The sequence below is a fragment of the Abramis brama genome (assembly GCF_963993115.1).
Source record: "Abramis brama genome assembly, chromosome: 6".
NCBI classification, from domain to species: domain Eukaryota; kingdom Metazoa; phylum Chordata; class Actinopteri; order Cypriniformes; family Leuciscidae; genus Abramis; species Abramis brama.
The window spans coordinates 46503464-46528869 of NC_139968.1; the positions used below are offsets into that span (position 1 = coordinate 46503464).

General features: G+C 41.9%; 2 protein-coding genes across 5 annotated transcripts; one reads left to right on the forward strand and one right to left on the reverse strand.

The window, feature by feature from the left end:
• Positions 1-258: 258 nt before the first annotated feature.
• rbbp5 (retinoblastoma binding protein 5) lies at positions 259-11695 on the forward strand. 4 transcript variants are annotated; one of them, XM_084117229.1, is made up of 14 exons: positions 259-438; positions 753-778; positions 1014-1186; positions 1968-2108; positions 3714-3876; positions 3964-4073; positions 5234-5353; positions 5440-5593; positions 6142-6213; positions 7094-7211; positions 7564-7633; positions 8078-8322; positions 10036-10182; positions 11313-11695. In XM_084117229.1, exons 1-14 carry the CDS (start codon positions 420-422, stop codon positions 11363-11365), a joined length of 1611 nt encoding a protein of 536 aa, XP_083973355.1. In that variant the 5' UTR covers positions 259-419; the 3' UTR covers positions 11366-11695. The 4 variants fall into 4 exon arrangements, with proteins under 4 accessions (XP_083973355.1, XP_083973356.1, XP_083973358.1 ...); XM_084117230.1 differs by having other exon boundaries at positions 10036-10113; XM_084117232.1 differs by lacking the exons at positions 259-438; positions 753-778; positions 1014-1186 and adding an exon at positions 1590-1611.
• A 1208-nt stretch (positions 11696-12903) lies between these two features.
• On the reverse strand, positions 12904-24619 carry LOC311084570 (uncharacterized protein). Its single transcript, XM_084116706.1, has 5 exons — positions 24480-24619; positions 23890-24098; positions 18514-18625; positions 17185-17280; positions 12904-16008 (listed from the first exon to the last, which is right to left on the reverse strand). The coding sequence occupies exons 1-5, from the start codon at positions 24522-24524 to the stop codon at positions 14542-14544; spliced, it is 1929 nt and encodes a 642-aa protein (XP_083972832.1). The 5' UTR covers positions 24525-24619; the 3' UTR covers positions 12904-14541.
• Between the last annotated feature and the right edge of the window lie 787 nt (positions 24620-25406).

Genomic DNA, 25406 nt, shown 5'->3' on the forward strand with positions numbered 1-25406 from the left:
AAGTGTATTCACTGTCAGGTTGACGTTGTTGTTTTGTATTTTTCGGTACTTTATAGTTAACCAAATTAAATTAGTTGTATACTGTAATATTTTGCTGCTGCAACACTGTAAATCTCCCTTTTTATTATACTTTAGATTTAATGACAAAGTGGCTTATTAATATATTAAGTAAGACTATCTATCTGGAAAGTGTGGCGCTGTTAGCGTTTAGGTTTAAACTCAAAACAATTATTTCTTGATTTTCTGGTGTTTTTGTTCAGGCGCTCCGCGGGGCGCTTTGTTTTGGGGTCCTTCCTCGCAGCTCCGCGCCAGTCGCTCATCGGGAATGCTGTAATATTTTCAGTTTCTGCAGATTTTTCGTTCATATTTTAATTTATCTACTCGCTGATCACTGAGCTTGTGCTCGTGTCGCAGCAGAGATGAATCTGGAGCTGCTCGGTGAGATCTGCTGTTTCTGCGTCTGTTAGCTCAGCGCTAACTCACTGCTAGCCGTCTTTTAATGTTTATAAACATTCAATGGAAACTATTAAGCAACGTATCGATTATTATTGTAACTCACATATTTAATATGACACTTGCTCTTTCGGGACTCATGTAATTATGTGTGTTATTATATGCGCCTTTCCGTTCTGCTCTGAAATGAACTGTCAGATTAATAAACATTCAGTAGTGTATTATTATAGTTATGCAGATTGTGTAAATAAATTTACCGGGAATGTTGATGTAAAATAATGTTGTTTTCAATTTTACAGAGTCGTTCGGGCAGAATTATCCAGAGGTACAGCAACAATATATATATACACACACTACTTTATAACTATATATATATATATATATATATATATATATATATATATATATATATATATATATTACGTGTGTGAGTGAGTGAGTGAGTGAGTGAGTGAGTGAGTGAGTGTGTGTGTCGTTCACCTGTGTTTCTGTCCTCTAGTTTGATGAAAACTGCTATAAATATATATCTTGTGTGTGTGTGTGTGTGTGTGTGTGTGCAGGAGGCCGATGGCACCCTGGACTGCATCAGCATGGCTCTGACCTGCACGTTTAACCGCTGGGGAACTCTCCTCGCCGTCGGCTGCAACGACGGACGCATCGTCATCTGGGACTTTCTGACTCGAGGAATCGCCAAAATCATCAGCGCACACATACACCCCGTCTGCTCACTCAGGTACACACACACACACGCACACACACACACACACACACACACACATACACCCCGTCTGCTCACTCAGGTACACACACACACACACATACACCCCGTCTGCTCACTCAGGTACACACACACACACACATACACCCCGTCTGCTCACTCAGGTACACACACACACGCGCACACACACACATACACCCCGTCTGCTCACTCAGGTACACACACACACACACACACATACACCCCGTCTGCTCACTCAGGTACACACACACACACGCACACACACACATACACCCCGTCTGCTCACTCAGGTACACACACACACACACATACACCCCGTCTGCTCACTCAGGTACACACACACACACACACCCCGTCTGCTCACTCAGGTACACACACACACGCGCACACACACACATACACCCCGTCTGCTCACTCAGGTACACACACACACACCCCGTCTGCTCACTCAGGTACACACACACACACCCCGTCTGCTCACTCAGGTACACTCACTCACTCACAACTGACTTACTCACACACTCTCACTCAGACACTCACTCACACACACACACACACACTCTCACTCACAACTAACTTACTCACACACTCTCACTCAGACACTCACTCTCACACACACACACACACACACACTCTCACTCAGACACTCACACTCACTCACTCACTCACTCACTAACAACTCACTCACTCACTCACTCACTCACTCACTCACTCACTCACTCACACACACACACACACACACACACACACTCTCACTCTCTCTGTTGTGCTTCAGCTGGAGCAGAGACGGACATAAGCTGGTCAGCGCCTCCACTGATAACATCGTGTCCCAGTGGGACGTCCTGACGGGAGACTGTGACCAGCGCTTCCGCTTCCCGTCGCCCATCCTCAAGCTGCAGTACCACCCCAGGGACATGTGAGTGACATCACTTCCTGCCCCGCACCCCTGACTTCCTGTGTGAGAAAAGTCCTGAAAAGTGAAGCTAAAGTGTCTTGATCGCCCCCCGGTGGCTGATCCCAGTATAGCTCATAAACCCCGCCTCTAAATGTAGTCTAATGGGACGCGAGGGAAACCAATCAATCAAATTACACTTCAAGTACTTTTTTTTTTTCCAAAGACGTTTTCTGTGACAGTTTTCTGTGATTGTAATGTCAAATTTTATTTTCAAATTTTACTTTTATTTTGACAGCGTCTGAACTTTTATTTTGACATCACCTCTGTGCAAATGCACATGAAGGTACATTCATTATCATATGAGACTAATAATAAAATAACTTTAAATAATAATATTACTATAATCAATAATGGCAAAATATTTATTTGTATTAATAAAAGTTAAAAAAAGATAACATAAAAAATACTAAACAATGCTAAACTATTATTTTTATTTTAGTTAATTATATTATTGTTAGTTATTTTACAAATTTCATTAAAATAAATAAAATACAAAAATAAGAAATAGTAAGAATAAACGATGATGCTAAACTATTTTCATTTATAATAATAAGATGATGTAAAATACAAAAAATTGATGCCAAACTATTATTTTCAACTTTAACTTAACTTAAATCAGCGTGATAAAAACTAGCTTTTAGTTAGTTTAGTTAGTAAACTCGTCTTAGTTAATTATTTGATGCTATAGACCTTCTGTAGCTCCGCCCCTTTTCAGCGCTGCGCTCGTTGTCTTTTGTCTTCCGGCTGGTGTTTTCACAGTGATATTGCGTGTTTATTAATGAACGGCTCGTTTTAAAATCTTCACGTCGGTCGACTGACATTTAAGTCATCTGCTTTAAACATTACAGTCCTCATGATAACTTTCGTTAACTTTACATTAAGTAAATCCACTTCAAAAGCGAATTTCTCCTGGACAGCAATGCCATAGAGATATACAGAGCGACTGCAAAAACGGAAGTTCAAAGACAATTTTCTAAAGATGGCGGCGCCCTCGTTTCTCTGGCGCATAAGGTCTATAAAAACGGGAATGTGACGTCATGATTGACAGCTGTGATTGACAGCTTGTCTGAGTGACGTCACTGAGGCCCCAAATGACTTTTTGTGGGATTTTGGGAGGAGATTGGAGCTTCAATTTCAATGTCCATAACTGTTTATTTCACACAGTAAACTTTGTACTAACCGTTTCTACAGGAGTGTGTGTGTGTGTGTGTGTGTGTGTGAGAGCGGGGCCTTGATATCGCGGCTAAACTTCACGGTCACTAGGCAAGTCTCCTTCATTTATACAGCGCTTTAACAGTATAGAGTGTTTCACAGCAGCTTTACAGTGATAACAGGAGATTACAGTGACAGAGAGTGTTCAGGCTTTACAGCAGCTCTAGAATAAAGTTATTGTCCAGATAAAGTTAGTTTTGCTACTGCGCAGAATCAGGTCCCAGATCAGCGCAAGACGTCAGCGCCATATTAGGACTTTGGCGGCTTCGCTTTTCACCAATGGAAGAGAGTGAAGGGCGTCGTCCATCTTTTTATACAGTGTATGACGTGTGTGTGTGTGTGTGTGTGTTTCAGGGATAAAGTGCTGGTGTGTCCGATGAAGTCTGCGCCGGTCCTGCTCACGCTGTCCGACTCCAAACACGTGGTTCTACCCGTCGACGACGACTCGGATCTGAACGTGGTGGCGGCCTTCGACCGGCGCGGGGAATACATCTATACTGGGAACGCCAAGGGGAAGGTCAGAGGTCACTGTGTGTGTGTGTGTGTGTGTGTGTGTGTGTGTGTGTATTGATGAGTGAGAGCTTCACGTGTTTGTCTGTTGCAGATTCTAGTGCTCAACACCGACACACAGGACCTGGTGGCCTCGTTCCGGGTGACGACGGGAACCAGCAACACCACCGCCATCAAATCCATCGAGTTTGCACGCAAGGGCAGGTCAGAGGTCACACACTCACAGCTCTCAAAACCATTAGTAGTGTATCATAATATCAGTGTACTAACTGTGTGAAGGTGCATTCATTATCAGCGCACAGACTTTTTTGACAGCGCACAGACTTTTATTTTGATAGCGCACAGACTTTTATTTTGACAGCGCACAGACTTTTATTTTGACAGCGCACAGACTTTTATTTTGATAGCGCACAGACTTTTATTTTAATAGGGCACATACTTTTATTTTAATAGGGCACAGACTTTTATTTTTTAAAGCACACAGACTTTTATTTTGATAGCGCACAGACTTTTATTTTAATAGGGCACAGACTTTTATTTTAATAGGGCACAGACTTTTATTTTAATAGGGCACAGACTTTTATTTTGATAGCGCACAGACTTTTATTTTAATAGGGCACAGACTTTTATTTTAATAGGGCACAGACTTTTATTTTTTAAAGCACACAGACTTTTATTTTGATAGTGCACAGACTTTTATTTTAATAGGGCACAGACTTTTATTTTAATAGGGCACAGACTTATTTTTTAAAGCACACAGACTTTTATTTTGATATCGCACAGACTTTTATTTTAATAGGGCACAGACTTTTATTTTAATAGGGCACAGACTTATTTTTTAAAGCGCACAGACTTTTATTTTGACAGCGCACAGACTTTTTTTTGACAGCGCACAGTTTTATTTTGACGGCACAGGCTTCTATTTTTTAAAGCATGCAGACTTATTTTGACAGCATCTGGACTTTTATTTTGACAGCGCGCAGACTTTTATTTTGACAGCACCTCTGTGCAAATTCACAGGAAGGTACATTCATGATCATATGAAACTAATAATTAAACATAATATTATATAATAATAATACTAATAATAAATTATGCCAAAATGTTTATTTATATCAATAAAAGTTAAAAAAGATCAAATAAAAAATACTAAACAATGTCATACTATTATTTTTATTATTATATTAGTTATTTATAATATTATTGTTAGTGATTTAATAAGTTTAATTAAAATACATAAAATATAGAATAAGAATTAGTCCTCATTTACCATGACTATATTTTTCTTTTGACCATGGAAATATATTTGAGTTGGTTAAACTGGTGTGTGTGTGTTGAGTGATGCGTGATCCTGCTGTCAGCAGCTGCTTCCTCATCAACACGGCGGACCGCATCATCCGCGTGTACGACGGCCGAGAGATCCTGACCTGCGGCCGAGACGGAGAACCAGAGCCCATGCAGAAGCTGCAGGACCTCGTCAACAGGTGTGTGTGTGCGTGTGTGCGTGTGTGTGTGCGTGTGCGTGTGCGTGTGTGTGTGTGTGTGTGTGCTGACGTCTCTCTGCCCGCAGGACTCCGTGGAAGCGCTGCTGCTTCTCTGGCGACGGCGAGTACATCGTGGCGGGATCGGCCCGTCAGCACGCGCTCTACATCTGGGAGAAGAGCATCGGGAACCTGGTGAAGATCCTGCACGGCACGCGGGGGGAACTGCTGCTGGACGTAGCGGTGAGACACCGGGGTCAGAGGTCATGCAGGACACAGTGTGTGTGTGTGTGTGTGACCACACTGAACACTGTGTGTAGCTGCGTCCGAAATCACATACTTCCCTACTATAGACAGGGCTCGCAGCGCACAGACACACACACACACACACACACACACATGTGATCATCACACACACTCACACACACACACTCACACTCAGCACTAGCTTGCTAGATTTACGTCAGTTACTGGCATTTACGCGTTACGTTCAGTGTTTCCCGCGTGACGTACTGTGTGTTGTATGTTGCCATGACGTTCACGCGCACACGAAACTACTACGATGGAGCCTCTGCGTTTCATATCAGATCATTCTAGAATACAGTATAGGAGGATGTGCCGAATATTCTGCTCTTAACGCAACCAGGAAACGTTCCTAAGAGAACCATTAGTTGTCACACCCTGGTGGAGGGTTCCTACACTCATAGACCTAGATTCAGTGAGAAAGCCCCTAGTGTGGGATTACACTGAACACTGTGTGTGTGTGTGTGTGTGTGTGTGTGTGTTTACAGTGGCATCCCGTGCGGCCCATCATCGCCTCCATCTCCAGCGGTGTGGTCTCCATATGGGCTCAGAACCAAGTGGTGAGGAATCATTCTGACCCAGAGCTCTTCGCTCTCCACGTCTGGCTAAACATGATTGGTTAAATTCTGCATTATTTTTATTATACAGTTTCAAATGTGTTTTTAATGTTCGTTTTTTTTTTAGTTTTGACATTTTTCTTTGTTCATATTGATTAATCCAGTTTATTTTGACATCCGCACAATAAATGTTAAATATAATTTGCTAAATGTTGCATTATTTTTAGTATTATCAAACAGTTTGAAATGTTTTTTTCTTTAATTTTGGCTCTTTTTTTTTCATATTGATTAATCCTGTTTATTTTAATGTTCGCAAAATACATTTTAAATACTGTATATAATTAGGAAAATTTTGCATTGTTTTTTAATATTACCATAAAGTTTTGAATGTGTTTTTGTTTTTACATGTGAGAATCAGGCTATTTAATTTAGTAATATAGTAAATAACACATGCCTAACAATTACTGCTATTACATTTATATTTATTTTACATATTTACTAAATTAGAAATTATTATTTGGAAAATACATATATATATAAAAAAATTGACAGTGCTAGAACTTTTATTGGACTTTTATTTTGACAGAGCCAGAACTTTTTTGACAGCGCCTCTGTGCAAATGCACAGGATTAATTTAGACAGAATAGTTAAACAAAGACAGTAAACTACTAAAGACGGAGAGCTCCTGTGCGTCAAAATAAAAGTCCTGCTTCCGAAAACAGAAAAAATGTATCGGCTGCTGCCGATAATAAAAAAATGCTCAGGTGATGTATCAGCTGACCACTAGTAAACGAACAATCTAAACTCACACACTTTTTAGGGTGCGGCCTATGTTGACGGTAGGAAGCTGACTGTGTGTGTGTGTGTGTGTGTGTGTGTGCAGGAGAACTGGAGCGCATTTGCACCGGACTTTAAAGAGCTGGACGAGAATGTGGAGTATGAGGAGAGAGAGTCCGAGTTTGACATCGAGGACGAGGACAAGAGTGAACCGGAACAGACAGGTAAACACACACACACACACACACACACACACTGATGAAGATTCAATTCAATTAATTTATTTGTGTAGCAAAGCAGCTTTACAGAAAGTGCATGAGTCCATATTACAATTTACAGTGATCTGTCATCAGAGGAAACTGAGTTATGTATTTCAGAAATGTACATATACAAAATCACAGTTAGCGAAAAATTTATTATTTTAAACAATGTAATATTTGAATGCAGAAACAATGAGCTCATTGAAGTAATGAATAATTGTGTGTTAACAAATGATTATGACATTTAGAAAAATGTAGCATTGGTGCATGTTGATTCAGAGATGACACTGACCGTGTGTGTGTGTGTGTGTGTCAGGAGCCGACGCTGCAGAGGATGAGGAGGTGGACGTCACGTCGGTCGACCCCATCCAGGCTTTCTGCAGCAGGTCAGAAACACTCAGATGTGTTTTTGTTTAATCTAGTTTATTTTAACATTCGCAAAATACTTTTAAACATAATTCGCAAAAATGTATTTATATAGTTATATATTTATTTATATATAAACTATATTTAATAGTTTATTTTGACATTCGCAAAATATATTTAAAATGTAGTTCGCTCAATTTCACATTATTTTTAATATTATCAGTTACAAATGTTTTTGTTGTTCTTTTTTTTTTTCCAGTTACAAATGTTTTTTTGTTTGTTCATAATGTTTAAGTTTGAAAAAGTAAATTTGAAATGTAATTCGCTGAACTTAACTTGTAATACAGTCTTTGACCACAACTATTCCTCGCAGTGTATTGCATCTGAAATGTAATGTCCGCTACATGAGTTAGCGGTTAGCCTCACGAGCCGCGTTTAACGGCGACTGGTGTTGGTGTTTGCAGTGACGAGGAGCTGGAGGACTATAAAGCGCTGCTGTATCTGCCCATCGCTCCGGAGGTCGAGGACCCCGAGGAGAACCCGTTCGGCCCTCCTCCCGAAGCCGCGGGTCAGACCGCTACGCCCGACGACGGCTCCGCCCACAGCGGCCCCACGGACAAGAAACAACGGCAGCCGTCGGCGGACGGAGCGCCGCCCAAGAAGAAGATCCGCACTACCACCATCGAGCTGCAGGGCGTCCCGAGCGACGGTGAGCGCTAGTGCTGCGCGCTATTCCTGTTCATACCGAATACCAGTGTTTATTTTTGTTATGATATTAATTTTTTGTATACCGCAGTACCTGTGTATGTCGCTTTAAAGGGGTCATTGGATGCCCATTTTCCACAAGTTGGTATGAGTCTTTAAGGTCTTCATGTAAAGTTTGCAACATACTTTGGTTTAAATTCCTCAATGGTTGTGTAAAACAACACCCTTAAACCTCCTCAAAAACAGCTCTGTTCACAGCGACCCGTTTCGGTGCACGTCTCTTTAAATGATAATGAGGTGCATGTCTCTTTAAATGATAATGAGCAACTACCATACCATCAACACAGTACACTAAAGTGATGCCTTGGCGGACAGTGTGCAAATGTCTGAGGGTGGAAATAAAATGCTAATACGGGAAATATGCTAATACAGGAAATATGCTAATACGGGACAGTCCGTCAGCGGTCGTGGGCGGAGCATGAGCAATATGACATCATGTTGCTCAGAAAATCCAAACGGCTTGATTATTGAGAGTGGCTTTTTGAGGATAAAAAAAAAAGGAGTGAATGGATTTTTTTCATTGTATGGTGCTCGTGTCCACACACTTCAAAGACACATTTATATGTAAACACCATATAAAAGTGCATTTAGCATCCGATGACCCCTTTAACAGTGTTGGGAACGCGGCGCGACACTGTGTGAGAGGGTCTTTCCACTGTTCACTGGTGATGCTCAGATGTGTGTGTGTTGCTGTGACAGTGAAGATGGAGAGGTTAAACTATAATTGATAGCTGTCAAATTATATTACAGTGTTTCCCATACGTTCACAATATCAACGCTTTTATATGAATGTATCTTTGAAGTGAACGACTGTCTTTAGAAAAGTTTCGATGTTATTTTCATTTAATCTTTCCTGATAAAGCAGCGTTTATGAGCGTTGCTGGTTTGTGTTCAGCCGTTACCGCGGAAACCACTTTGTGTTCAGCCGTTACTGTGGAAACCACTTTGTGTTCGGTTGTTACTGTGGAAACCGCTTTGTGTACAGCCGTTACCGTGGAAACCGCTTTGTGTTCAGCCGTTACCGGGGAAACCGCTTTGTGTACAGCCGTTACCGCGGAAACCACTTTGTGTTCAGCCGTTACTGTGGAAACCACTTTGTGTTCGGTTGTTACTGTGGAAACCGCTTTGTGTACAGCCGTTACCGTGGAAACCGCTTTGTGTTCAGCCGTTACCGTGGAAACCGCTTTTTTGTTCAGCCGTTACTGTGGAAACCGCTTTGTGTTCAGCCGTTACCGTGGAAACCGCTTTGTGTACAGCCGTTACCGTGGAAACTGTTTTGTGTTCATCCGTTCCTGTGGAAACCGCTGTTTCTGCCGCTCCTACAGCGCCTCCTGCTGGACCTCTTTATAAACACTGCAAACCTGTATTAAATACTAGTGTGTAATCTTCTACAATATTCACTCATGACAGTAAAATAGGGCGTTCTAAGTCAGTCTACTGCAGTATTTCCTCTCTCACTCATGTGGAACATGTGGTTTACACCCAGTCATGCTTGGAAAATAAAATACTGTCATATACCGTGAAACCGGTATAATTTAGAAAAATACCGTGATATAATTGTTTGGTCATTCCGCCCAGCACTAGTGAGCTTCAGATCCTCTGCTTCTGCTCTCCATCAGTCCACGCCTCTGACCTCTGACCTTTGTGTTTCTCTCAGAGGTTCATCCCTTACTGGGCGTGAAGGGCGACAGTAAGTCGAAGAAGAAGGCGGCGGGGCGACCCAAGGGATCTAAAGGTAAAGACAAAGACTCTCCGTTCAGACCCAAAGTCTGCCGGGACAGAGCAGAGGGGCTGGGGACGCCAGGTAAGACCCCGCTGCGACCTTTGACCCGCGGCTTGAGCTCAGCTGTGATTGGCCGCATCTACTTCCTGCTTGCCTTCCTGTCCTTCCTGCTCTGACCCCTGTGCTGTTTACACAATAACGCATGTGTGTGCGATCGAATGCTTCAGGTCTACTTGACCCAATCATTCCCATGATGCAACACTGTGACGTACTAAAACTCGCCTAATAATTCGTCCAAACTAGATGCTAAACAAAAACCAGACTGATATTGGTATTACTACGGAAAATTGTTTTTAACATGAAATTTTACCACGAGATTTTACCTTATTTTTAGTAATAATAGTTTTGATGCTTTTCGCAAAATAAATTTAGTATTTCATCCTATAATTTCACATTATTTTTAATATTATCATACCATTTTAAATGTGTATTTAAATGTCCATTTTTGTTTGTGCATATAATTAATTCTGTTTATCTTGACATTCACAATATAAATTTTAAATGTAATTTGCTAAATTTCGCATTTTTATATTAACATCGCTTTTGTTTGTTCATATTGTTTAATCTCTTCAGCGTGAATTTTCACCGCGACAGAACGAATAATTTCCATGATTCATTCCCATGAAACAATATTTTATTTATTCTGTTATTTTTAACGCTGTTTTTATCACCACGAAAATTTGCTTTGAATGTGAATCTTTAACTGTGAATGATTCAGATTTGAAAGTGAATCTTTAAGAGACGAGCGAATCAAATGTTCATATACAATCATTGCAGTGATTCATGAGTCGTTTTGAAAGAATCAGTTCAAAGGAGTCATATGTTTGTGAATTATGCTTCGTAGCTAAGGAAACATTTCTACGTTTTTCATCTAATATTTATATTTTATTCCAGCTTTATTTTAACTGAGCATTTTTTAATGTTCAGATTGTTCGTATCTTGTAGCACATGAACGATTCGCTTGCGATTTAATGCAAATTTCCCCCATAAATGGATCAATATGAGCTTTAGTTTTGGTGCAGTTTTGCATTGCTTTGTCGCTTCGCTCTTCGGGCCTTTACGTTGACCTGAAGGATGCGTTTTTATTGATAAAAGTGTTAATTTGACATGTTTAGATGCTAAATTTAACCAAACGAATGCTGTTCTTTCAGGAAATCTTGTTTCGTCGGTGTACAAGCCGCATGAGGTGCAGGGATTGGACTGATTGGACACCGGCACCCCCTGTCTGTGTGGATGAATGAGGCCGCTCTTTTATATGAACTCTATGGACTGGAATTGAGTTGCGTTATTACAGAAGGACGTTACAGCTCAACAACGCCACAGTTTGAAGCCCGTCTGCTGCGTTTCCTTGCTTAGAGAGTAATAAGAAGAGGGAAGCATGTATTTTTACTTAGAGTAGATCGATCTGTCTCTGTGTTTAAGCACTAGTTGGGTCATATACTCAGTCGGATATATTTGTTTTGTTTTTTTCTGTGAGATCCTTAGACTGGTCGTGTTTTTTTTTATATACATATTAAACCAGTTTGTTTTTTGAGACTGTGGTTTCTGTGTATGATGTTTTTTGATACAAATGTTTTCAGAGGAATGAACATAAATGAGCATTTCGGCAAATGTTTTTGTTAGTTTTTTAGTTTTGAAATTTTTGTTCATGTTGTTAAATCCAGTTTATTTTAACGTTCACAAAATAGATTTTAAATTCATTTTGCTATATTTTGCATTTTTGTTCGTTTTAGTTTAACGGTTTAGTCTGTTCACATTGTTTAATCAAGTTAATCAAAAAAAAAATGTAAATATAAAATTTTTATTTTTGTAAATATCTAAAATGTGTTTTTGTTTCATCTAGTTTATTGTAACATTCGCAAAAAACTTTTAAACATTTGCAAAAATGTACGTTATTTTAAATATAATTTCTTTTTTTATGTTTTTGTTTGTTCATATTTAATATTTTTATATATATATATATATATTTAATAGGGTTTTGATACAAATGTTTTCAGAGGAATGGAGAACATAAATCAACCTTGTTCGCATTTCTACCACAGATCATGAGGTGAATCCTGGGTGAATCAACCGCCTCCATTTTGTTTTTCTGCACTAACAGCGTCCATCCAGCAGGTGGCGTCAGTGGTGCGTGCATGAAAGAGAGGGAGCAAGAAAGACATTTTTCTGTTATTCGGTTCCATTTTGTGCTTTTCTACTGTTGGATTCCATTTTGTGTTTCTTGTGTTTTATTCTTTAACATTTGAAGTAGTCAGATTAAAAATCTGAGCGAATAGTAGAGATCCAAGAAACACTCAACCTCACCAGTGAAGAATCATCCTCCTTTTCGTCACCTGACTGGTAATCACTTCAGATTCACATGGAAACGCAAAAACATCATATTACATTTGGTAATTGTTTCGAAATTGGTATAAATATGAATTAAGATAATATTTGTCAAATAGTCTTGGGGAAAACGATGGAAAGTATGGTAATATGGTCAAGTTATCTGAAAATATCAAAAAGTTCGTCTTCACTTCAGTAGGCCTATACACTTTCATTAGTCATACTATATCAAACAGAAATTGAGAGTGCACTCGCTATAAAATGATGTGATCTTCCTGAACAAGTGGAATATCATTTCCCACGAATGGAAATGGGAAATTCGTTGGTCAAAGTGTGTGGGAACACTGAGCGCAAATTGAGTTTTGTTGACACATTTCTATGAACGCCAACTTCAATAAGGACCAAAAAAACACTTGATGTAGCTAATTAAAATCTCATCTTTATTACAACCACATGTACATCATATTCCAAGAAAATGATTTCTAAAAGTGGAAACGAGCAAAATCCAATGCGAGAGAGAGTCAGAGTTCCGTTAATAGCACACGTCTCATCCGTTCAAATCCATTATTCACAGCGTTTGACTCACGGTGAAAAGGACGTCACGTGATTTTACCTCAGAAAGGGCGGGAGAGCGAGATGCGTCGCAGAGAGTCACAGTTGTGAGGAAAAAATTGTAAACACTCCAGTGCTCATGCACCAAAAATAGTGCAGGTGGGAAAGATCCTGATTTTCTGCTCAAAACAAAGATCCGCAAACATCCCACGATGACAGGTGACTCTGAAAATACTTCATCTTCTACTTTGGAAAATAATTAGGTCTCACTCATGAAACCGGAGCAGGACGAAATTGTGTAAAGGCCTGTTCACACCAAAAACGATAATGATAACTATAACGATATTACTGTCCACACCAACGTTCTGTTTATTATAAGCAGGCACTGAAGTTTTATCAGCCGGTTTAAATGCTCGAGCTCTTTAAAGCATGATAGATTCTGATTGGCTGTTAATGTTTTTATCGTTCATTAGCTGGAAAAAGTGGTTTAACAAGAGTGATTCCATTCCTCTGTGGGCATATATTATTTTAAATTAGAATTCTTTATCGTCAGTTATCGTCTTTGGTGTGAATAACCTTTAATCATTCAGAAAAGCATGTCAATTGTTGTATTTCTGTCACCGTAATTTGTGCTAAATTCGTTATGCTCGTGTTTCATGATGCCCATTGTAAAATTGAAACCCCCTGGTTTGCGGAAAGGTGCGGTGAAAATATAATTCTGCACCGAACAAGAACAAAACGAACAGTTACCAAATTGCTGTACTGCTGTTGACACCACTTATAATTCTCGTTTGAGTCTTTATAAAAGTTCTTTGTTCCTTTTAGTGACATCAATTGTGAAGAGGACAAGAAAAATAGCTTTAAAAATACTCTACAGAACTACAGTTATAGTGCAAGAACCCGCACACACACTCATGTTTTCCGCTGCCTGATCTCCAGCATGACCCTGAACACCCAATCATCTGACTCACGACCTGCCGTTAGATTATCCGATGTTATTCCCAGAGAATCAGATTCACGATTGAAAGGTGGGGCTGTGCTAACACCACAAATTCGGCTAGCGGAAGACGGTCTGAGAGGGAATTTTCAATTTTGTGCAAAAGTGACGTAATCGGATGTAGTTTATAGGCTATAGTTGCGAATAATCTGAAAGTAAATGAAATCTCACGGTTAGCACCACCTTAAATTGATCCGTAACGTAAACTTTTCTTGGCACCAAAATGAAATTCTGTTTTGTCTGGCGTCGTTGTATTGCTTCATGCGGTCGAATCAAAACTGCAGTGATTTCGCTCCATATTAACAAAACATCTTTTTTACAACACAATGCAAAACGAGATACTCCAAATATGACATTTAAAAATCAATTTACTACGGTGTTTTTTGGAAACATCTGTATCTACAGTAAACCTCAATTTCAGGAGGTAGCTTTGTGTAGTGCGGGCGGTCCAACACACACAATCACACACACACGCACATCTGAACACACACACTCGGCGGGTGTCGCTATACAGTTGTGACGGTTAGCAACGACATGGGCAGCTGCCGGGCGTCTTCGCTCAGGCGCGATCCGTGCGTCAGGAGTTCCTCTACGGTGGTCCAGTCGTCCAGTAGCTTCCGGTTCCTCAGGCGACTTAGTTTCCTCTGGCTCATCTCGAGAACTGTATTATAACTATCTACGTTGGCTCCTCCCACGACCCCGTGCACCAATCCAGTCGTAGCCATGCCACCTCTAGCCTGCAACTGTTGCTGTTTCTGTAGCATATGTTCACGTCGCTCGGTCCGGCTCCAGTAGCGACCCATGCGTACCTCGCTATGACTCTCCTCATCCGTGCTCATGCCGCTACGCTCATCCGCTAGTCGGGACGCTCTGTCCCGTAGCATCTGGTTCCGCATTGCACGCAAGTTCCCACTCGGCGTTTTCCTAGCGGCCGTGGTTGGAACGTGTCCCTCCAAGGTGCTATAGAGTCCACCTCCTCCACACGAACCCGCGCGGTTAGCGGGTTTCGGCCAGGTGTCGTTAGCATCCTGACTGGGCGTGTGGCTTAGCGTGTGGAACCGTTGCTGACTAGGCGGTTGCTCCATCACGGGATCAGTGGAGGCTAGCATCCTGCGCTCATGGAGATTCGGAGGCATGTAGCAGAGCTCCTCCGCGGGAGAGATCAGGGATGGATGGCTCATCGCATGCATAGCGTGCGCAGTCCGCGTAGGGAGTGCGGGGTGACTAACCACTGGCAAGTCTGGCTCCTCAGGGAGATTTGTGGGAAGGTCGGCTCCGTGGCTGCAGGGATGTAGCGTAGCGCTGCTATAATTAGGCGAGGCTGGGTGACTAGCGCGTCTGCGGTACTCCATAGGCGTGGGGCGGTTATGAAGCGTCCGGCTCCTCCTTAGCATTCCCACAGAGCTCGGATGTGGCAACGCCCGCCGCTGGCCGGACGGTGTACTGCACGTGGAGTGCACCGCGGGATTAAACAGCGAGCCGCTGCTAGAGCTATGCCTGTTCAAAGATGGCCGCTCCGCCTTGCGATACTGCACTGACGACACCCGCGACAATCCTCGCGACCCCACGCAGACATTTTGAGGTTGAACCGTCAGCGTTTCCGGGATGGCTTCCAGCGGGTGTTTAATCTGGCTGTCACGCCGCTCGCGGGAACACGGCTCCCCCTGGTGGTGCAGTCGGGCGTTGTAATGGCGCATGCGCTTCTCTAGAAGACGCTGGAAGCGGAGGAACTCGCCAGTGCTGACGCTGTAGAAACCAGAGTCGCTGAGTTCTGACGAGATGAAGGACTCTGACGAGGGCGAGCCTCCTCTTCCTCCGCGGGCGTGGCACTCCTCCACCCCCTCCTCCGTCTCCACCCCCGACAGCTCCCCCTGGTGGAAACTCCCGTCAGTCCAGCCGAGGCCACTGTCCAGCTCGTGGTGAAGAGGCAGGTAACCCAGGGGCTTCTCCATCAGGTAGTCATCCTCATCAGTCTGGCACAAACACACATATTAAGACATTAGAACAATAAGCAACTCGAGGTGATGAGTTACAGTGATTTTACTAGAGATGCACCGATGTATCGGCTAATAATCGGTATCGGTAATAGTAGTATCGATAGTGAAAATAATAGCTTTAATAGTTTTTTCTCCATATAGTGACTTTAATGGGGTCCAACGGGTCGAAGGTCCAAATTGCAGCTTCAAAGTCTCTACACGATCCCAGCCAAGGAACAAGACTCTTATCTAGCCAAACCAGCAGCCTTTTTATAACAAAATAAACATTTATATCCTTTTTAACCACAAATTCCCATCTTGCACTAGCTCTGTGATGCGCCACACATTACGTAATCACGTTGAAAGGTAAAACAACGAAGTTGGAGGAGAAAATGAGTTTTTCGCCAGATCCTACACTTCTGAACCGGAACACAAGTTGTTCCAAGTTTGTCTTAGTCTTTGCACGTTGGCTTTGTAAACACTAGGTCGGTACTTCCCCCTACGTCACGCTTGACCTTTCAACCTGATTACGTAATGTGTGTCGCCTCACAGCTAGTGCAAGACCAGCATTTGTGGTTAAAAGTATGTAAAGGTTTAATTTTTTATAAAATGTCCGCTGGTTTGTCTAGATAAGACTCTTATTCCTCGGCTGGATCGCGTCGAGACTTTGAAGCTGCACTGAAACTCACATCTGGACCTTCGACCCGTTGGACCCCATTGAAGACACTATATGGAGAAAAATCCTGGAATGTTTTCCTCAAAAACCTTCATTTCTTTTCAACTGAAGAAAGAAAGACATGAACATCTTGGATGACGAGGAGGAGAGAAAATTATCAGGAAACTTTAATTCTGAAGTGAACTACTCCTTTAAATTCTACATGAATTCCATTGACTGAACGGCTCAAGAGTCGCTCCGGTGGCTCAGAATCTTCACCATATTTATGATCGCTTGTTGCCTGGTAACACATAACTTACATAACATGTGACTCCTCGCCTCTCGGGCCGTGACGGATGAAGAGAATCACACGAGAACCAGAACAGCAACAACACGCCGCTGCGGTTCTAGATTCATTCAGTCACATTTTTTGACTATATTCAAAACCCCACATTGAATACTCAATAATTCAGTGTTTTCATCAATTATTCCCTCAGTCCTGGTCATGTGACTCTCACCTGACTCTGGAAACTTCTGGGCTCCTCGAAGTTGGTTTTGCAGCAGCCGATCAGACAGTTCTGTCCCTGAGAAACGCCACTGGAGAACTCCTGCTCCTGAAACCATTAAACCAGTCCAGAGATAAGTTCATATTGGATTGTTACGGTGAGAAGAACATCCCAGCATTTCCGAAGCTTCCCGATGGATTATTAGCATAATGAGGCTGTGATGTGGAAGAGTGATTATTTTACACCACTGAACAGTAAACGTCTGTCTGTCTCTCCTTCAGTTTCTTTATTAAGGGCTGTTTCCTCCTGCGCATCACACGTGTGTGTGTGTGTGTGTGTGTGTGTGTGTGTGTGTGTGTGTGTGTATTCCCAGGCGTAGCTAAATGCATGAATAATTCCAGTGCATAAGAGAGCAGCTCCATTTTGAAAAACGCGTTTGTTTGGAGAACAGCACACACACACTCACTCTCACTCACACACACTCTCACACTCATACACACACACTCACTCTCACTCACACACACTCACACTCATACACACACACTCTCTCACACGCACTCACAAACTCACTCACACACTCTCACGCACACTCGCATACACACACACACACGCATACACACACATGCAAACACACACTCACTCACACACATACACACACTCTCACACTCATACACACACACTCTCACAAGCACTCACAAACTCACTCACACACACACACACTCTCACGCATTCACTCACACTTGCATTCACACACACACACGCGCATACACACACATGCAAACACACACTCACTCTCACGCACTCACTCACACTCGCATACACACACACACATGCAAACACACACTCACTCACACACTCTCACGCACTCACTCGCATACATACACACACACTCACACGCAAACACACACTCACTCACACACACACATACACACTCACTCACGCATACACACACCTACACACGCACACACACACTCACTCACTCACTCAAACACACACACACTCACTCACTCACTCAAACACACACACACTCACTCACTCACTCAAACACACACACACTCACTCACTCACTCAAACACACACACTCACTCACTCACTCAAACACACACACACACCGCTTTTAAACACTCATTTAAGCCATTGCGGAACGATCAGGATTTGGAAAGAAATACTTGATATTCAACCTAAATTATTGTTTGCATGGCCTTTAAAACGTGGCACATATCAGACACTGGTGGTCACACACAGTTTTTCTCCACATAAAGGGTAAATCAATAACTATGCATCTCCTCATGAATATTAACAGCTTATAATCATCATAATGTGATCATGTTAATAACTCACGTTGTAGGCCAGGCGTTGCCTGTGCTCCAGGTCTCTGGGCGTGTTTGGCAGATACTCGTACCTGCTTCCCTCTCTACGGTTCACGGGCAGGGTCATGTGATTGTAGTACATCCTGAGAAGACAACAACAAAACACTCAAATATTACACTTAAATATATATTAAAGGCTGATAACACAAGCCACGCCCCCCTCCCTCCAGCTATAGGACACGCCCCCTTCATATGATGCTGTTTTTGTGTTTATAAAGATCTGACCTCATTCTGATATAAAGACCAACAGCAGCATAAAGACGCCTACAAAGAGTATGATGGTTATATGAACTATGGATATTACATAAATAGTAATATTAACAGTAATGGGTAGTTTATAATTATAGTAATAATGTTTTTCCTATTAAACGCCACTAAATGTAATATATATACAGTGAGGAAAATAAGTATTTGTACACCCTGCTATTTTGCAAGTTCTCTCACTTGGAAATCATGGAGGGGTCTGAAATTGTCATCATAGGTGCATGTCCACTGTGAGAGACATAATCTAAAAAAAAAAATCCAGAAATCACAATATATGATTTTTGAACTATTTATTTGTATGATACAGCTGCAAATAAGTATTTGAACACCTGTCTATCAGCTAGAATTCTGACCCTCAAAGACCTGTTAGTCTGCCTTTAAAATGTCCACCTCCACTCCATTTATTATCCTAAATTAGATGCACCTGTTTGAGGTCGTTAGCTGCATAAAGACACCTGTCCACCCCATACAATCAGTAAGAATCCAACTACTAACATGGCCAAGACCAAAGAGCTGTCCAAAGACACTAGAGACAAAATTGTACACCTCCACAAGGCTGGAAAGGGCTACGGGGAAATTGCCAAGCAGCTTGGTGAAAAAAGGTCCACTGTTGGAGCAATCATTAGAAAATGGAAGAAGCTAAACATGACTGTCAATCTCCCTCGGACTGGGGCTCCATGCAAGATCTCACCTCGTGGGGTCTCAATGATCCTAAGAAAGGTGAGAAATCAGCCCAGAACTACACGGGAGGAGCTGGTCAATGACCTGAAAAGAGCTGGGACCACCGTTTCCAAGGTTACTGTTGGTAATACACTAAGACGTCATGGTTTGAAATCATGCATGGCACGGAAGGTTCCCCTGCTTAAACCAGCACATGTCAAGGCCCGTCTTAAGTTTGCCAATGACCATTTGGATGATCCAGAGGAGTCATGGGAGAAAGTCATGTGGTCAGATGAGACCAAAATAGAACTTTTTGGTCATAATTCCACTAAACGTGTTTGGAGGAAGAAGAATGATGAGTACCATCCCAAGAACACCATCCCTACTGTGAAGCATGGGGGGGGTAGCATCATGCTTTGGGGGTGTTTTTCTGCACATGGGACAGGGCGACTGCACTGTATTAAGGAGAGGATGACCGGGGCCATGTATTGCGAGATTTTGGGGAACAACCTCCTTCCCTCAGTTAGAGCATTGAAGATGGGTCGAGGCTGGGTCTTCCAACATGACAATGACCCGAAGCACACAGCCAGGATAACCAAGGAGTGGCTCTGTAAGAAGCATATCAAGGTTCTGGCGTGGCCTAGCCAGTCTCCAGACCTAAACCCAGTAGAGAATCTTTGGAGGGAGCTCAAACTCCGTGTTTCTCAGCGACAGCCCAGAAACCTGACTGATCTAGAGAAGATCTGTGTGGAGGAGTGGGCCAAAATCCCTCCTGCAGTGTGTGCAAACCTGGTGAAAAACTACAGGAAACGTTTGACCTCTGTAATTGCAAACAAAGGCTACTGTACCAAATATTAACATTGATTTTCTCAGGTGTTCAAATACTTATTTGCAGCTGTATCATACAAATAAATAGTTAAAAAATCATACATTGTGATTTCTGGATTTTTTTTTTAGATTATGTCTCTCACAGTGGACATGCACCTACGATGACAATTTCAGACCCTCCATGATTTCTAAGTGGGAGAACTTGCAAAATAGCAGGGTGTTCAAATACTTATTTTCCTCACTGTATATGCCTGCCACATTGCAAAAATCACTGTATATACCTGCGACATTGCAAAAAGTAAATTTTATAATAAACTGAACACTAATAATTGTGTTGATGCAAAAACACAAAATAAGAGTTTTCCTCCCTGTTCGTTTTCAATCTCAGGCCACCAAACTGCGAGTTAGATATTAAATATTTACAACAATAATTTGGAAATCTAATACATTTTGAAAATCCGGAAAACTTGTTCTCATTTGCGTTAGGAAAGAGGTTATGTCCGATTCGCGTGCAAATGACTCGAACCAGTTCTTTTGGTCAAAAAGATTCACGAAACAACACCGAATTCGTTATGAATCGTGATTCAGGACTCGTGTGAACCAGTTCTAATGAATAAGTCAGTCAAAAAGATTCACGAAACAACCTGGAAGTCGAAGCACTTTTACATCGGGCTCTCTCCATCGGAGAATCGCTCAGAGCCGTTACGGAGTTCGCAACCGACGCCCTCGCGGAAAAGCGCGCGTTTTTCGTTTGAAAAGAACCGGAACCGTTACTTGGACTAACTTCAGATTAGTAAGATTTATATTAATCTATTTACTGACTGTTTGTTCATTTAACAATGTGTAATTAAATATAAATATTATTAGTTATGGTTTAGCAGCACTGAGAGGCTGAAGGGGAACTTTCTTTGGGAGTAAGCAGAAAAGTGGATTACATGTTTAGAACAATAATCAACACATGTAACTTCTTCAAACAGTAAGAAATATTCTTACAACTTTTTTTTTTTTTTTTATAATTATATGGGACATATTCAGTGCCAGCATCAAACTAAAACTTATTTACTCAAAATACTAAAATGTCCCTTAATGACAACACAACTTTGGCTTCTAAGCTAAAGTAAGAAGCTATGCACTTTTCAGTTGTTGAATTTGGAAACTAAAATTTTATTTGGCTTTCATTAAAGATTTAATTTTTTTGAGCTAATTGCTCGCTAATCATGTTTTTAGTCCGGAGCCACTGGATGCTTGATGTTTATCCTTCTAGACTGGAAATGCTCTCAATTGATCAAACGTCTTTTCGCTATATGAACTCAAGAGGTGAGCGTTCACCGCACATGATGAAACTTCAGAATGCGGCAAAGGATAAAATATGCTCGCATGCACATTCCCCCTCGTTTCCATGCGCATGGATGCAAACCCTAGCATGACTGTGCCTTAAGGCAGCTCACATGCTAGAGAAGGCTCTGACGGAGCGTGACGGATGGGAACATGTGTGTTTTGAGAGGCATAGATGGACATTCTCATTGGTCAGTGCTTCTCAGGCATAATTAAAATTAGCAACGTTTGGTCACATGACAGAGTACTGTCCTAACAAACACAACATGGCCATTGAAATCACTAAGTTCAAACAGTGTTGCAACACAAAGTAAGAGACTTCAGATTTCTTACGTTAGTATTGTTAACGTAAGAGCGTGTGTCGACATCAGTAAAGCTTTCGTTATCGTTAGCTTCCAGTTATTTAAGCTGTACAAAAACAGTCTGTTACTGCAAACTATTCATATTCATATTATTATAATATATTAATGTAATCATAAACACACTGGTATGTATGTAGCGCAAATAGTTTTACCGTTTACTGCACTTTGTTATTCTTCTAGTTACACTCTTTAAATAAAGGAGGTTTTCGCAGCGATGCCGTAGAAGAACCATTTTTGGTTCTGTTCAGTTCATAAAACCATTTTCTTAGTGTGAAGAACATTTTAAAGTCTCCCTGTGGTGAAAATCCAGCTTTTAATGTTGTTTATGTGTCTATGTGGTGTTTTTAATATGCTTTAAGACAAACCATGTGTAAATTCATAAGTCGACTCCATTGCTGAGTATTTCCTCCTTAAAACTGCAGTGAACCAAAGAGAGTCTCAAAAACGCGCTTTGAAATCGCTGGTGTTTCTGACGTCACAAACTACCTTGTAACCAATCAGATCAACGTGTGATCGTCAACGAGTGTGAGTGTGAGTGAGTGGAGGCGGGGCTCATTTGCATATTCATAGAACCGCGTATACTAAATGAGGCGAGGGTGTCGAGTTACATTCAAGATATTTTAAGGCATGACACATTTTTTTTTAAAGAAAAAACGTTTAAATATGTAATTTTGGAGATCAAAGATGAGTTTTAGGGATAAAATGATTGACTACAGGGGGACTTTAGTAATCTAAAGAACACTCTCCCACAAAATAAGGTGGATAGGTACATAACTTGGAAGAAAAATTGCAGTTTAACGAATTATAATGATAAGAAATACTAGTTTGCAATATCAAACTGTTTTCGTACAGCTAAAAGTAACACTAGAAGTCGTGCACATTCAATTTAAAAATGGCCACTCCAACGTTAAAAATAAGTATGCAAGCACCATAAAAAGAAAGTCGTTCACACAAGACTAGTGCTGGGCGGAATGACCAAAAATCCATATCACGGTGTTTTTCAAAATTATACCGGTTTCACGGTATATGACAGTATTTTATTTTTCCCAAGCATGACTGGGTGTAAACCACTGAGTGAGAGAGGAAATACTGCAGTAGACTGACTTTTGTCATAAGTGAATATTGTAGAAAAATCCACACTAGTATTTAATACAGGTTTGCAGTGTTTATAAAGAGGTCCAGCAGGAGGCGCTGTAGGAGCGGCAGAAACAGCAGTTTCCGCGGTAACGGCTGAACACAAACCAGCAACGCTCATAAACGCTGCTTTATCAGGAAAGATTAAGAAAGATTAAATGAAAATAACATCGAAACTTTTCTAAAGACAGTCGTTCACTTCAAAGATACATTCATATAAAAACACCCGCGCCGCGTTTCGACTGTGAAACGTGCAGTGCTCATGTTTATTCAGCGACGTCAATGCCACCCGCAAATAGATTTTTGAAAAGGCAGTGTTGATATTGTGAACTAACGTATGGGAAACAATATAATTTGACAGCTATCAATTATAGTTTAACCTCTCCATCTTCACCGTCACAGTAACACACACATCTGAGCATCACCAGTGAACAGTGAAAGACCCTCTCACACAGTGTCGCGCCGCGTTCCCAACGCTGTTAAAGCGACATACACCGGTACTGCGGTATATTACAAATTCATATCATAACAAAAATAAACACAAAAATACTGGTATGAACCGGTATACCGCCCAGCACTACACAATACACACTCGTCACTTCAATAATTTAATTGAACGCAGCTATTTTGTTCTTAAAAACGCAATGCTCATAAACTAGCATGGTACATAGGCCAATTTCAGCACGAGATTGCGTTGTGTGTGAACGTCTGCATGTCTGTGTTTGTCCTGCAGGTGGCGCCGGTGAGCTACAGGTGTGTCGCACCTGTCCGAGGGAGGCAGACGAGGCAGGGAACACGAGTGCGGGCGGAGAGGATCCCACGGGCGCTCCGTTTGCGTGCTGCAATCCGTCGTTCGGTTATACTGCAGGCTCCGCCCCCTCCCCTCGATCTGGAGCGTGATTGGCTGCTCGTAGCTGGCCAGGATACGGAAGGCCTCTCGCTTCTGCAGGTGCGTCAAATCCTGACCGTGAACCTGAACGACAAACAGATCAACAGAAAAACGCAATTAATTTCAGTCCGGATCTCGCGCGTTCAGACGCTTTAGCGCACGCTCTATTTAGCCTGATTCGGTTTATCACTGCTGTAGGTTGACTGAAGCGCAGCTGTGTGGACATATTCCTCACTCAGCACCACAGCTGACCGGATTCGTACCACACACACACACACACACAACGAAAATCATGCTGCATCTTCATACCGACACGCATCACTGCATGAGTCATGAGAGAGAGACAGCACATGTGTGTGTGTGTGTTTGAACCAGCATCATTGTCACTCCTAATCACCATCAGCACACAATCGTGAACATTTACACACACACACACACACACACACACACACACACTGGACTCACCCCCATCCCGTCGCCCATCCACGGCCCTGACAGTCGACAGCCCATCACCAAGGCAACAGATGAGCAGGATTGTGCGCCAATGCTGTGAATTCACTACGAACGCAAGATGAAGATGAAGAGGATGAAGGAGCGATGCAGCTGCTGCCGGCATACATGAACACACACACATATACGCTCACACACACACTCACACACACACACACTCGCATACAGAGCTGCAGTGAGAGAGACGCGCAGGAGTATCGGACGAACGGAGCGCTGTCTCTCCTCTCTCTCTCTCTCTCTCTGAGCGTTCGACACTGAACACTGCCACTCCAGCACTCAAGCCCTGCCCACCTCTGGCACATCTCAGCTGTGATTGGTCAAGCAGCTGCGCCTGTCAGCTGAGCGCGAGAGCTGATTGGCTGGCTGGGGTCGACCCTCGTTAGACGCTCGTGTCCAGCATTCAATCAGATTCCAGAGCTGTGAAGACATAAATATGCATTTAATTAATGAGAAGATTTAATTAACTCACTCATTATCACTAGTCCTAGTGTTGAAGTTGAGAATGTGTGCAACCACCAATTTTTATTCTTGATTTATTCAAAGGACTTTTAGGACAAACATTAAAGGGGTCATATAATGCCCTTTTCACAAGATGTAAAATAAGTCTCTGATGTCCCCAGAGTGTGTGTGTGAAGTTTCAGCTCAAAATACCCAACAGATATTTTATAGCATGTTAAAATTTTCCCTTTTTTTGAGTGAGCAAAAACGTTTTTTGTGTGTGTCCCTTTAAATGCAAATGAGCTGCTGCTGATGTGTACTATCTTCTAGTCATTGATTAGCATATTCTGTCATGATAATCTATAAATCGTGTTCAGGGGGCGGGGTTTATGTAAATGTTAGGGTTTGTGATGTCACTAACCTGGGAGGAATGTGGTGTAGTCT